Genomic DNA, 11,852 nt, shown 5'->3' with positions numbered 1-11,852 from the left:
TGACCCACTCGCTCGTCAGTCGAGGCTCTTCGCCGTCGACCCCGCAATTTTCAGCTGCTCGGACAAGGGCGAGGCGAGGGAAGCGCGGGAAGGGAGGCTGGCGGGATGGGACTGGCGGGCGCGCCGCTCGTTCGAAGTGGTAAAGTACAGCGCTGTCGCCGCATTGCAACCGTCAGGACTTCCTTCGAACGATGAGCGAGCTCGGGAGCGAGTGTCCGGTGTCGAGCGCTGAGCTTTCGGAGAGAAGTTGACCTCTTCCACATCGCTTCGCCGTCTCTTTCGCGTGCAGCTGGTCGCTCGTGTGCGCAGTGCAGTTGTCCGTGCTTCAGTACCCCTAACGACCTGTACCCCGTAATCCCACGACCCGCCGTCGCCGTCGTTTCTCCTCATCGCCACTCCCGTCTCGACCGGTCGCATCCTCCTCGACAACCGCCTGGGGCTGGCTGGATCGCACGCTAGACCCTCGTAATCGATCCCTACGCTACATCCCGCGCCTACACGCACTAGCAAACCCGCCAACTCGCCGCCGCACCGATGAGCGCATTGGACCTGGATCTCTCGCGGCTCTCGCTCGCCTCGCCGTACCCGCCCCAGGGCCACGAGCGCCACCAGGCGCACCACGGCGTCCCCAGCAATGCACACAGGAGTCAGTCGTCGTCGCTCGACAGGCAGGTCGACTCGCTCTCGCCGCCGCCGTCCCAGTCCAACCCGTCGCAGGGCACCGCCAACTCGTCCCTCCAGCCTCACCAGATCATGCAGCCGCCCGTCCACTCGGGTCCTCCGCCTCACATTCAGCTCAAGGAACCCCAGAGGAGGCGCGGCGTCGTCAAGTTTTTCAGTGAGTTTCGACGGATCCTCTCCCCTGCCCACCTTATCCTTCCCGTGTCGCTCAGTCTCGACCGCCCGCGGGGCTTGGCGCGCGCCCTATCACGTACAGCGTGCTGATCGGGACCGTACCTGCGCGTAGACAGCTTGAAGGGCTTCGGCTTTGTCGTCGACAACGACCCGGCGGCGCTTGGCGGTCAGGAAGGTACGTCGCACTCGCTCCCGATCTTGTTGCGCTATCTTTGACTGACTCGTCTGCTCGTCGTCGCAGTCTTCTGCCACTTCAGCGCGATTGCGGGAAAGAGCGGGTTCAGGTCGCTCGCAGAGGTGTGTCCCGCTTGCGAACCTTCTTCCGGGCGGACATTGACATCTTTCCTCTGGCACAGGGCGAGGAAGTCGAGTATGAGCTCGTGCAGGGGCCGAAGGGATTCCAGGCGGCCAACTTGACAGGACCGGGCGGACGCAGCGTTGTCGGTGACCCCAAGGCTCGCATGCAGAAGCCTCCCGCCTACCTCTCGCTCGCTCCTTTCGCCATGCCCCTCGGCGCTCCCTACCTCGCCGACCCGTACCACGCCCAGCACGCAGGCGTCTACGCCGGCTCACCCTACACTCAGCACGTCCTCTACGTCCCGGCGACCGCTTCCCTCCCTCCGACGCAATACACCTACGCTCCCGTCCCTATCGCCGCTGGTCCGCCCACGCACCGTCACCAGCCGTCTGGCTCGATGACGGGCGCGCCCTCAAGCGCCTCGACAAGCCCCTTTGCCGCGCCGCAATACCAGAGCTACGCATCGCCTAGCCCGCTCGGAAGTGGCTCGGCCCCTCAGGCGGCTAGCAATGGTACCGCAGGTGCCGGTGGAGCAGAGCGCTACTCTGGCATGGCTCGCATCGGCGGCGGAGGAGCTGGCGGGTTTGGCGCGCCTCAGCAGCCTGGAGCGGGAGACCTCCCGCGCGGTCTCGGCGGCGCGGCGGGTCCGACGTTCGGTACTGTCCCTCCGCATGCCGGTCCCGCCAGTTTCTCGCCTCCCGGCGGCTTCGTCGGCCTGCCCGGCTCGCCCGGCGGACCTGCAGCAGGCGGAGCAGGAGGAGGAGGCGGCCCTTCGTTCGGCGGCTTCGCGCCCTTTTCGCCTCCCTCGTTCAACCACGCCCCGCTCTTCCCTCCCCCTCCCGGGGACGCGCAAGCCGGTTTCGCCTCGTTCGGCTCGTTCGCGCCGCAGCACCAGCAGCACCCCTTCGCCGCTGGCGCAGGAGGACCCCCTTCGCGCGGTCCGTCCGCCTCGACGCCCTCGACTTCCGCTCTCTTTGGCACTTCGACAGCGTCGGCTTCAGGGACGCCTCTCCCTGCCCCCATCGGTAGTCGCTCGGGAACGCCTGCCGCTGGCGGTCGCTCGACGCCTGCGCTCGGTAACGGGTCGCTCGGCAATGACGCATGGAAGACGACTGCCCCGGGCTCGAGCGGCGGGTTGTACGTCAACGGCGAGTAGGCGGTTCGCCTTCGCTTCACCTCCCGCCTCGTTCACTTCAACTAGACTTTCCACCTTCTAATCGCTTCACACTCGCTGTTTGTTCTTCGGTCACCCTCTGTTCACCTGTTTCTGTCACACCTTTGTCCACCCATCGTCGTTTTTGCCTCAGTTTCTCCTTTCCCATCGCATCACACCCTGTCTATCACTGTCGTTCATCCCCTCCCCTCCCCTTCCTTCCTCCTCCGTCCTTTGGTCATCCGTCTTTCGTTCAAGGGATCCGTTCGAGTCGTCGAGTCCTATCTATCCCTCTCCCTCTCCCCTCTCCCATAGGATTCTTCGTTCTCCGTGCTGGTGCATGTGCGCGCGTGTCCTCCCTCTGTCGCTTTATCTCCCACTCTGTCTCTGTCTCTCCGTGTGTGTCATGTCGCCACCCCCGTCCTGTTCGCTTTTTGCAGTCTCAGGAAATCGTTTTGCCACTCCTCTTCGCTCTTCTCGCTGCCAGTGAGCGCGAGAGCGGCAGCAGAGAACTGCAGAGTGAAGCGAACACGAGGAAGGCTGGTCCAGCCATAACCGACTTGCAATGCAGGGAAGCGAGGCGAGCGATAGAACGGAAGATGTGGAGCTAGGGTCTGTATGAGCGAGAGAGGGCGACCTCGAAAGATTAGAGAAGCTTCTTGAGGAAGCCCTTCTTCTTGACCTTGCTGCCGGTGCTGCTCGTGCTCCCATTGAGCGACGTAGGCGCCGACGACGCACTGCTCGCCGGTCCGAGAGGCGACATCATCGACTGAGACGAGACCTTGCCCGTCAAGCTCGACGCGATGGACGACGGTCGCCGCGAACTGCTGTCGGCGGGCGGAGGACGCGCTTGAGGTTGTGGAGGAGGAGGCGCCTGGATCTTCTGGTGGTACCGCTGGTCGATCGCTTGTTGCGGGATTCCTGGCGCTCGACGCGGGAGAGGCTTCTTGGCTGGCTGGAAGCCCTTGTTGAGGTGCGACGAGCCACCGCGAGCGAGACCGGACAGGTCCCGAGCGAACTGCTGCGGCGTAAGGAGATGTGTCGTGCCGAGGTAGACGTCCTTGTTCGACGCTTCAGAGACCTTGTAGGCGGTTCGCACTTCCGAGTAAGTCGCTCCGCCGGCCATGAAGACGATCACTCGCTGCTTCGGCGCATCCACGACCCGCTTCGTGCGATTGGCGGTCCATTGCGGTCGAGCGCTCCGGAGCGAGCCTCCTGTAGGCGTTGCGGCGGCGGCAGACGAGCGAGAAGACGAGGATGAGACGGGAGCGTCGCGGACGTAGGGGAAGGTAGAGGTATCGAGGGTGCCAGCGAATTGTTCCTGCGGGACGGAGGCTGTTAGCAGCGCTTCGGCTTCCAATGCTCAGAGCTGAAACGCACCTCCAGCATGAACCGCATCGAAGGCTGGTACCGCGAGATGTCGTAGCAGTCTTCCTCCGGCTTCTGCTTAAAGAGCGGCTTCCGCTTCCGACCCGAGTCCTGCGCGGCAGTGGCGTAAGTCAGGCTGTCACGAAAAACCTGCCGTGCGGCGCACCTTGTCGACATTCAAACCGAGATAGCCGAGGTTGTCGACAGCATCCATCTCGTGCAGCGCCAATCGCGCATGCTGGTACAGCCGCTTCTTGTCGCCTTCCGGCACACCATCGCGATACATGATGTACAGGGCGATGATGCGAAGCTTGTCGACAGAGCTGCGAAAGAGACTTAGCGATGTCGCGGAAGAAGGGCAAAGGGAAGAGGCGTACCTGACTGATCGGTCGTCCAGCAACGGCACCATCTCCTCGACGAGCGTCTTGGGCGACTTGCCCTCCGGCGTCACGCCAGTCGCGCAGCACTGCAAAGGCGGCCATCAGCGCCGCGCTAAGGCAACCATTAAAGAGCAAGCATACCTGCTCGACGCTCGCAACATCCGGCAGCTTCTTCCGATCGAACAAGCCCATACACTTCTCCGCCATCGTCAAGTGAAGCGAAAGCTGCAGAAGCTGCGAGTCAGCGATGGAGCAAAGGAGGAAAGGCGTACGAACGCACCTTCTCCTTCACTTCCCGCATCTGCGGCAGACTCGCGAGCATGTCCTTCATGTCGTTGATGCTCGTGCCACTGGGGCAGCGATCGCCTTCTATCAGCGCGAGGTCCTGTGTCGAACCAAGTGACGCAGAGAAGCGGATCCCGCACTCACCCCGCCCCGAAAGTCCCGCCGTGCTCGCCCGCATACGACTTGAAGTCGGCAATCAACTTGTCCAGCGCGTCCTTCATGTGCATGTGTCGCACTTCGCACCACACCTTGTCCTCCTCTGACAGGATCGCAACCTTTTCCTCCTCGACGCCTTGCTCGTTCGTGAAGGTGTACCTGTGCGTAGGTTCTCAAAATGAGCGTTCCTCTCCCCTGACGGATTGAACAGGATACGGTAAGGACGCTACGCACCTGTATCTCCGACCGTCCTCGATGTCCAGCAAGTCGTTCGCCATCGCCTGGTAGTAGAACTCGTGGAGGAACGGCGCATGCAAGTCCATCGACCGGTCCGTGATGATGAGAACACCTCGTGGTCGCGGCGGATCGGAGACGGGCTGTTAGGTGACGTTCAGCGAGACTACGTGCCAAGGGAAAGAAGCAGACGAACCGGAAAGTTGCTGTTATCCCGCGCATACGCATCGATCTCCGCCTGCACCCGCTCTGCTAGCCGCTTGCCGACAGGTTCGCCCGCTGCGAGGCCAGGACCGAGAATGGGGTGGAACGAGGACGGCGGGTGGTAGTAGCGGATGAGAGGGTACTCTCCCAGTGCGGCGAGGACGTTGACGATCTGCGCAAAGGTGGTCAGCTCGAAGACACGACGCATTGAGTCGACGCACTCACCGAGCGAGCCATCCAGCCAATATCGTCCTCCCATCGTGCCAAAGCGCGCTCAGGCTCCTGATCAGGCGGGCCGTACAGCGAGAAGAAGGTATGGGGCGTGCGGAGGGAGAAGAGTCGAGGTTCGAGGGCTGCGAAGAGCATGTGAGCGTAGTTCGCGTTGCGAGGAAGAGGGAGTAGCAGACCGTGGAAGTTGATGTAGAGTTCCTTCAAGCCTTGCAGGTAGCTGTCGGGAAGGCCGTCCGTCAACTGGCCGACAAGCGCGTCGCTCACGCCTGCATGAGCCTCGTCAGTTCTCGCTTGTCCTGTAGGAAGAGCACCGAATGGAACGCACCTTCCATGAAGTTGACATAGGCAGCGGCGTATTTCGGCGGTTCCTGCACGGCCTGCTGGGGTTGCTTCTTCGAGCTCTTGCCCTGTGCCGGTGGAGGGTTCGGAGTATAGTCTCGCAGGACAAGCTCGACGTTCTGCGTCGTCGGCATGAGGAGGTAGACGGCAGCGAGTCGAGGTTGAGGTTGGCGAGGGTGGGTGATCAAGTCGACCTCTGCGGGCAGGACATCGGGTCAGTCACTCTAACGCATCGACAGAGCACATCCTCGAGGCCGAATCGCCCGCAAAGAAGGCGCAAGGAGCTGCAGACGAGTGACGACACGCACGCTGGACCCCCTCCTCCAACACGTCGTACGTCGACAGGACCGAGTGGAGCATGCCCTGCGTGTACTGGTCGACGATGAGGACTTTCCATCGCGACGGCACCGAGCGCAGCGCGTCGAGGTAGCCTGTGTTTTCGCGAGCCGAAGTGAGGAGGTGGTGCGGAGCGGGGGAAGCGGGTCAGCTCGTCGTGCGCGTCCAGCGAGGCTGGATGAAAGTTGCGCACGCTGTCGTATCAGGTCGAGCAGTCCGCTCATCGCGCAAAGCGTGCCAGCGGAGCGAGTTGGTCGAGGTCAACCCAGGTCGTTCGTCTCCTCGCCGAACAGGGGAGCTTCAATCGGGCGGCGAACGAGCAAGCGTGCGACCAGATAGGCTCTCTCAGAGGGCGTGGAAAGCAGAGAAAGAGGCAGACTCGCAGAGGCGGCATAGGCTAGTAGAACTGCAGGGGGTGGACCACGGTGGGCGATGCGAAGGGACAACGAACGAACGTGAAGGAAGCGAAGGACTACAGATCCGTCGGGGCGTTGAAGACGAGCGAAAAGGCCCGGTCCCCGTCCGCGACGATGATGCCGCTCCGCGCAGTCGGCGGCGCGAGTCTGACGGGCGGCGAGTGTCCGTAAGGTGAGCCGTAGCGTGCGGCGATGTTGTTCGGCTGCTGCTGCTGCTGCCGGTAGTAGGACGCGGCCGAGGCGGAGGGAGGAGAGTCGGCGAAGAGGCAGCGGATGTTGTTGCCCGGGATGATCTGCATGAGGGCGCCCGACTCGACGTGTCGAACCTCGATGAAGGTGGGCTCGAAGGCGAGGACGTAGGGATAGTGCAGGGCTGCGCGAGGGCGAGTGAGTCACCGTTAACAAGACCAAGACCAGGTCGAGGCAGACTCACCGAAGCCGGACGGGAATCCCTCCCACTGGATGATCCAGTTCTGCTTCGCCCGCCAGCCGTTCTTGTTGACGTAGAACGCAAACTCTGCGCGATCATCCAGACGTCAGCGGTCGACACGCGACAAGTGGAACACGCGGCAACGCACCGTCGTAGCAGAGGAGGAATTCTCCGTCGATGCGGTAGATCGCGATCGGCTTGGCATTCTCGCGCTTCTGGACAAAGTCGAGGCTCGAGTCGGCCGGGTCGAGCAGGCCTTGCGTGTCGAGCGTCTCGAGGTCGACGATCTCGAAGCCCTTGGTGCAGCCGACGCAGAGTTTCGACTTGAGGAAGTGAACGGACGACGACTCGGTCGGGATGTAGAACTCCTGCGGGCGGTACGGCAAGTCAGCTCGAGTGAGAGTCGAATGGATGGACGCGGCGAACGCACCTTGAAGACCCTGAGACTCTCGTTGCTGCCCTGCAAGAACTTGCGAATCGTCGGCTGCTTCTTCCCGCGCACCTGGTCGACCGGTTCGAGCGTCTTGATCGTGCTCGAAACGTTGCCCGACTTGACGACGCAGACGAGCGTCCGGCCGAGGCACTGGCCGGCCTTGAAGAAGGTCGCGTTCGCCGAGATCTTGCGGGAACGCTTGGCTGCGCCGATCGCGTCGCCGGGGTCGAGGTGGTCGACGAAGAAGGTCTGGACGGCTTTGTCTGCGAGTAGAGGAGACAAGTCAGCTACATTCGGCAGGAGGATGGCCAGAGGGAGCGCACCCGCAAGGACGATGAGGATGCCCTGCTCCTCGAGGACGTCGAGCTGCGTGACGTTGGGCACCGAGATGACCTTGACGGGGACCTTGCTCTTCTCGCGCAAGTCGGCGAGGTAGACGCCGTTGTCGGTGCCGTAGACCATCCGGTTGCCGTTGTCTGCGCGAGATCCATCTCGTCAATCGCGAATCGCTGCGAGTCAGAACGAGTGGACGAGAACGCACCGAAGGGCGCAGCGCAGGTGAGCCGGTTGGTCCCGACAAAGTACCCAGCCGTGAGCGGGATCGTCTCGAAGACGAGGCTCCTCTCGCGCAGCTCGTTCTGCCGCTCCTCAATCTTGTCAAGCCACTTCTTGCGCGCAGTCCACGTGCTCGCCCAAAGCGTGATCTGGTACCCTCTCCGGCCGAGGTGGATGAAGGTGAGCGGGAAACCTTGCTTGTTCTTGTCGGCGCCGGGAGGAGGCTGGTTCGCCGTTGCTGGGAGGGTCTTGGCGCCGCTGCGAGCCATGAGCGACCGTGGTCGGACGGCGCCGCCTCGTGCAGTCGCGGCATCGTCGACGGCGGCGACGACCAGGAGCTCGAGAGGTATGGGCTGCGGGGCGAGTACCTGGTCAGCGTGCGCGAATCGGGAGAAAACCTCGCCAACGCACCTTGCGGTAGACCTTGTACTGCTCGTTCTTGCTCTTCTGCTTGACCATGAGGATCGCATGATCGAAGAGAAAGACCTGCAACTCTGCCGACTCGCTCTGCGTTCCCCCGCGCTTCTTCAACGGGCCCTTGAAGATCAACTCGCGTTCCTCGTCGCGCAATCGCAAGTCGACCGCCTCGCTGTTCTTGAAGACGAGTTGCTGGTCCAGCTGGGCGAGGTTGAACCGGTTCTCGCTCTTGCCCGTCTCGATGTTGACCTTGGCGAGGAACTCGCGGACCATCTTGATCACCTTGGGAATCGCCACCTTGTCGGGGTTGTCCTCCGCCGTGTGCTTGAGACAGGCTTCGAGGAGGAGAGGGTACCGCGCGAGTCGGGTCGTCGGCTTGGTCAGGTAGCCGTTCAGCTCGAGTTTGCGCGATTCGGGCAGTCGCTCCGTTTCCTGCCACATGCACGACGAGTCAGCTCGCCGGCCGAAGACGAAGGAAGAGAGGACCGGTACGCACGTCGACAAACTTTGCGAAAGCGGGATTGCTCCCCTTCTCCTTCTCAAACTCGTACTTGCCATAAAGCTGATGCGCGCCATACTTGACAAACGGCGCAAAGTGCGGCACCATGTCGAGGAAGATGTCTCCGATGTGATCGACGACGTGCGCCTGTTTCTGGCGCTTGTTGAGCAGGTCGGCGAGGCGGACGTTGACGGCGTAGATCTCGAGTACGTTCCAGAAGACTTGGGTCACAAAGTCTTCCCGCCGCGCTTCGGGGATGATGTTCGACGACCGGAGCGGCTTGATCCAGAACTGCGGGCGCGCGAAAAATCCTCGATCAGCATCGCTCACTCACTCGCGGTCGAGAAGCGCAGACGCACATCTCGCAAGTACTCGAGGTCGCGAACAAAGTCGCGTTCGGTATAGAAGACCTCGTTGATCGCCTCCTGTCGCTTCTTCTCCTGGTCCGAGGTCGAGTCGATAACGTCCTGCGGGACCGAGTGGATCCACAACGATCCGGGTTCCTGTGCGCCGATGGGTCAATCCTCGGCCGGAAGAAGGAAGGAAGCCCGAAAGAACGCACCCTCAAGTTTCCCAAACTCTCGACCGAATCGCTCCTCTTCAAGCCCGCGACATTCTCCAACCCGGCGCTCAATCCCTCCCTCTTGAGGTTCAGCCTCGCCTGCTGCTCGAGCCTCCTCGGACAGGCGATCGAGTAACAAAGCCGGTCGCGCGTGCAGGTCGGGGAGTAGCAGTCCGTGAGGAGGGTGAAGACCCCGATGGGGAGGGGAGAGTCGTCGTCTGTTGCTACTGATGCGGCGCGGGGTGGAGGAGCGGAGGGGAACGGCGTGGAGGAAGGGTGCGCATAGGAAGGAGGAGACTGAGACGTCGATCGCGCGTGGAGCGCTTGACCCACCGCCTGAGCCTGCGCGGCCGCCGAATTGGGCTTGTGCGGATGCTGCGCAACCTGTTGCTGGTCCCCCGGCACGAGATCCTCCGAGCTAAGGAACGGACTGGCAAGGCGTTCGCGAAACTGGTAAATCTCGTTCGGCGAGTCGCGCAACCGATGATCGTACGTGACGTCGTGGAAGAACTTTTGTGCGTCCAGGGCCCGGCCGAGCAAGAGCGCGAGGTTGCGGTCTGAAGTGCGGATGATGTACGAGATGATGTCGACTGCTTCGCGGCCGTCGAACGCGTCTTGGTAGACTAGTCCGTCTTTGATTCGTTCGGCGACGGGCAGGCGCTCTTTGAATGCTGCGGCGACGCGAGAGAGGAGGGCGGGGTAGACGACCGGCGAACGGCGGGGGACAAGGGCGCCCGCTCCTCCTGCGCCGGCGTTGGTAGAATGCTGACCGTGTCCCGACGTCGAGTGGTACGACGGCGGCCTCACCATCGCCAGCGACGGCTGCGAAGCCGAGAACGCCGAAGCAGGCGAGTCGTATCCACGGAACAAGTCCGGCCTGTCCCCCGCCGAGAACGACATGGCCCTCGAATCCTGATACGCTCCCGGTCCCGCTCCGCCCGTCACCTTCCCCTGCGCCGGCCCAACGCGCATCGACTCGCTCGAAGTCCGTCCCTGCAGTGCGGGAGTCGAGCTCGCGAAGGGCGTGTTGGAGGTGTAGGGATAGCCGAGCGAGGTGGTGGAATGGTTGAGGTTCGAGGGGAGGACGGCGGATTGAGGTTGGTAGAGCGAGCGGCCGTCGCTGTCGGCTGAACTTCGGCGGGAGCGATCGAACGTGCTGAGGTAGGGATCTGTTCTCCTCGCCGTCAGTCTCACTGGTCTAGCTTGTTAACCAGGAAAGAGGAGCAGGGACGCACCGTATGCAGCCACCCCATTCCCACCATTCACTTCATACAAACCCCCCTCGACCTCGTCAGCTCTCACGCCCGGACTCGCCCTCTTCCCACCCTGCCCCTGCCCCGACCCAGGCGTAGGCGTCACACCCCCCGCCGACGTCCTCCTCGAGTTCTGCCACCCCGCTCGCGTCGAGTGGTCAGGCGAGACGGGGTCGAAAGAGGTGAAGAAGTCCCCCGCTCCTGCCGTGTCTTGGGGGAAGAGTTCGGGCAGTCGAGGGAATTGGGGGAGGGTGGGAGTGGGCGTTGAGGAGTGGTGTTTAGGAGCGGGTGAGAGAGACGGGTTCGGGGATAACGAGGGGGGAGTGGTGTGCGTCTGAGAGGAGGAAGAGGCGTCGGGGTAAGTGTAGGGGAGGGAAGAGACGGATGAAGTTGATGCGCGGGAGAAGAGAGACGTCGAAGTTGATGCCGTCGCAGGACCGGACGACAGGCTCGGCGCGTAACCCGAGCGAGGAGAGGAGTAAGGTCGGACGGAGGCTACTGACCCGCCGCTCGCACGATGCGAGACGGACGATGCGGATGAGGACGGGACGGGCGGGGAGTCGGATGCGATAGGGAGACGGCCGTAGTCGGATGGAGAGGGGTCGGGGTAGTACGACTGGGTGTACGCTCCGGAGGACGAGGAGAGGGGAGCCTGCGGTTGTTGAGCCGTCCATCCGCCCGCGCCCGCGCCCGCTCCGGCACTCTGGTACGCCTGCGCACTGCTGTATGCCCGTTGAGGAGCGTACGACGCAGCAGGTGCGTACCCACCCGCGCCCGAGGAGGGATACTGCTGCTGTTGGAGCGAGGCGGACGAGTCGGGGTAGTAACTCGACGCGCGGTGCGACCCGCTGTCCGTGCTAGTCCTGTAGCTCGAGCCGTTCGACAACCTCGGCGTGTGGGATCCGTACGAGCCGGAGGGTGTGCCCGCTCCCCCTCCTCCTGGTCCAGTCGCGGGATTCGCCAACCCAAACTGCGCGTACTGCCCCTGCGCAGTCTGTGGATGATAGGACTGGTACTGAGAGTAGTACTGCTGCTGCTGGTGCTGCTGTCTGTACTGGGCGGGTTGGGGTTGCGCCGCGGGTTGTTGTGAGGGTGGGCGGGGAGCGGGTGAGGGCTGAGGCTGCGGGCGGCGGAAGAGCTCGTCGTAGGCCTGCTGCTGTCGCGAGCCGGGTGGGCGGTGGCTGGCCATGCCCGTCTGTTCCCCCCCTCGACGTAGCCTTTGGCTGAGAGGGCGAGGTCAGCGTCACTCGAGCGAGCGAGGTGCACTCAACTCGCCAAGTCGGGATTGACCAGTGCCCAACGAGTCCTAGTGTTAAGTACTACTAGTAGTACATTGCAACACTACAGTCAGGCTATTCTGCAAGTTGTATTCGGTTCGTTGTTGAAAAGGCGAGACCTTGTCCGGCGACTCTTCGTCTCCGAGCGAACTCTCGCTCGCTTGCCCTCGT

General features: G+C 62.8%; 3 protein-coding genes across 3 annotated transcripts; 1 reads left to right on the top strand and 2 right to left on the bottom strand.

The window, feature by feature from the left end:
• Positions 1-534: 534 nt before the first annotated feature.
• RHTO_04974 (cold-shock DNA-binding domain containing protein) lies at positions 535-2,309 on the top strand (the record flags this gene model as incomplete). The annotated part of the gene is made up of 4 exons (XM_016418637.1): positions 535-838; positions 968-1,030; positions 1,097-1,152; positions 1,212-2,309. 4 exons carry the CDS (start codon positions 535-537, stop codon positions 2,307-2,309), a joined length of 1,521 nt encoding a protein of 506 aa, XP_016275913.1.
• A 643-nt stretch (positions 2,310-2,952) lies between these two features.
• Positions 2,953-6,063, bottom strand: RHTO_04973 (Sec1 family protein; the record flags this gene model as incomplete). Its single annotated transcript, XM_016418636.1, has 14 exons — positions 2,953-3,627; positions 3,687-3,785; positions 3,841-3,997; positions 4,052-4,140; positions 4,196-4,279; positions 4,335-4,404; positions 4,484-4,654; positions 4,730-4,872; positions 4,926-5,105; positions 5,159-5,286; positions 5,341-5,430; positions 5,490-5,699; positions 5,812-5,934; positions 6,033-6,063. 14 exons carry the CDS (start codon positions 6,061-6,063, stop codon positions 2,953-2,955), a joined length of 2,250 nt encoding a protein of 749 aa, XP_016275912.1.
• Positions 6,064-6,311: 248 nt separating this feature from the next.
• On the bottom strand, positions 6,312-11,593 carry RHTO_04972 (Rho guanyl-nucleotide exchange factor; the record flags this gene model as incomplete). The annotated part of the gene is made up of 11 exons (XM_016418635.1): positions 6,312-6,628; positions 6,689-6,772; positions 6,834-7,053; positions 7,116-7,381; positions 7,442-7,594; positions 7,660-8,026; positions 8,085-8,522; positions 8,587-8,880; positions 8,949-9,092; positions 9,152-10,320; positions 10,387-11,593. 11 exons carry the CDS (start codon positions 11,591-11,593, stop codon positions 6,312-6,314), a joined length of 4,659 nt encoding a protein of 1,552 aa, XP_016275911.1.
• Between the last annotated feature and the right edge of the window lie 259 nt (positions 11,594-11,852).

This window comes from Rhodotorula toruloides, assembly GCF_000320785.1.
Source record: "Rhodotorula toruloides NP11 unplaced genomic scaffold Scaffold3, whole genome shotgun sequence".
Classification (NCBI taxonomy): domain Eukaryota; kingdom Fungi; phylum Basidiomycota; class Microbotryomycetes; order Sporidiobolales; family Sporidiobolaceae; genus Rhodotorula; species Rhodotorula toruloides.
Note: the sequence above shows the minus strand (reverse complement) of the source record. Positions and strands in the feature narration are given on the sequence as shown.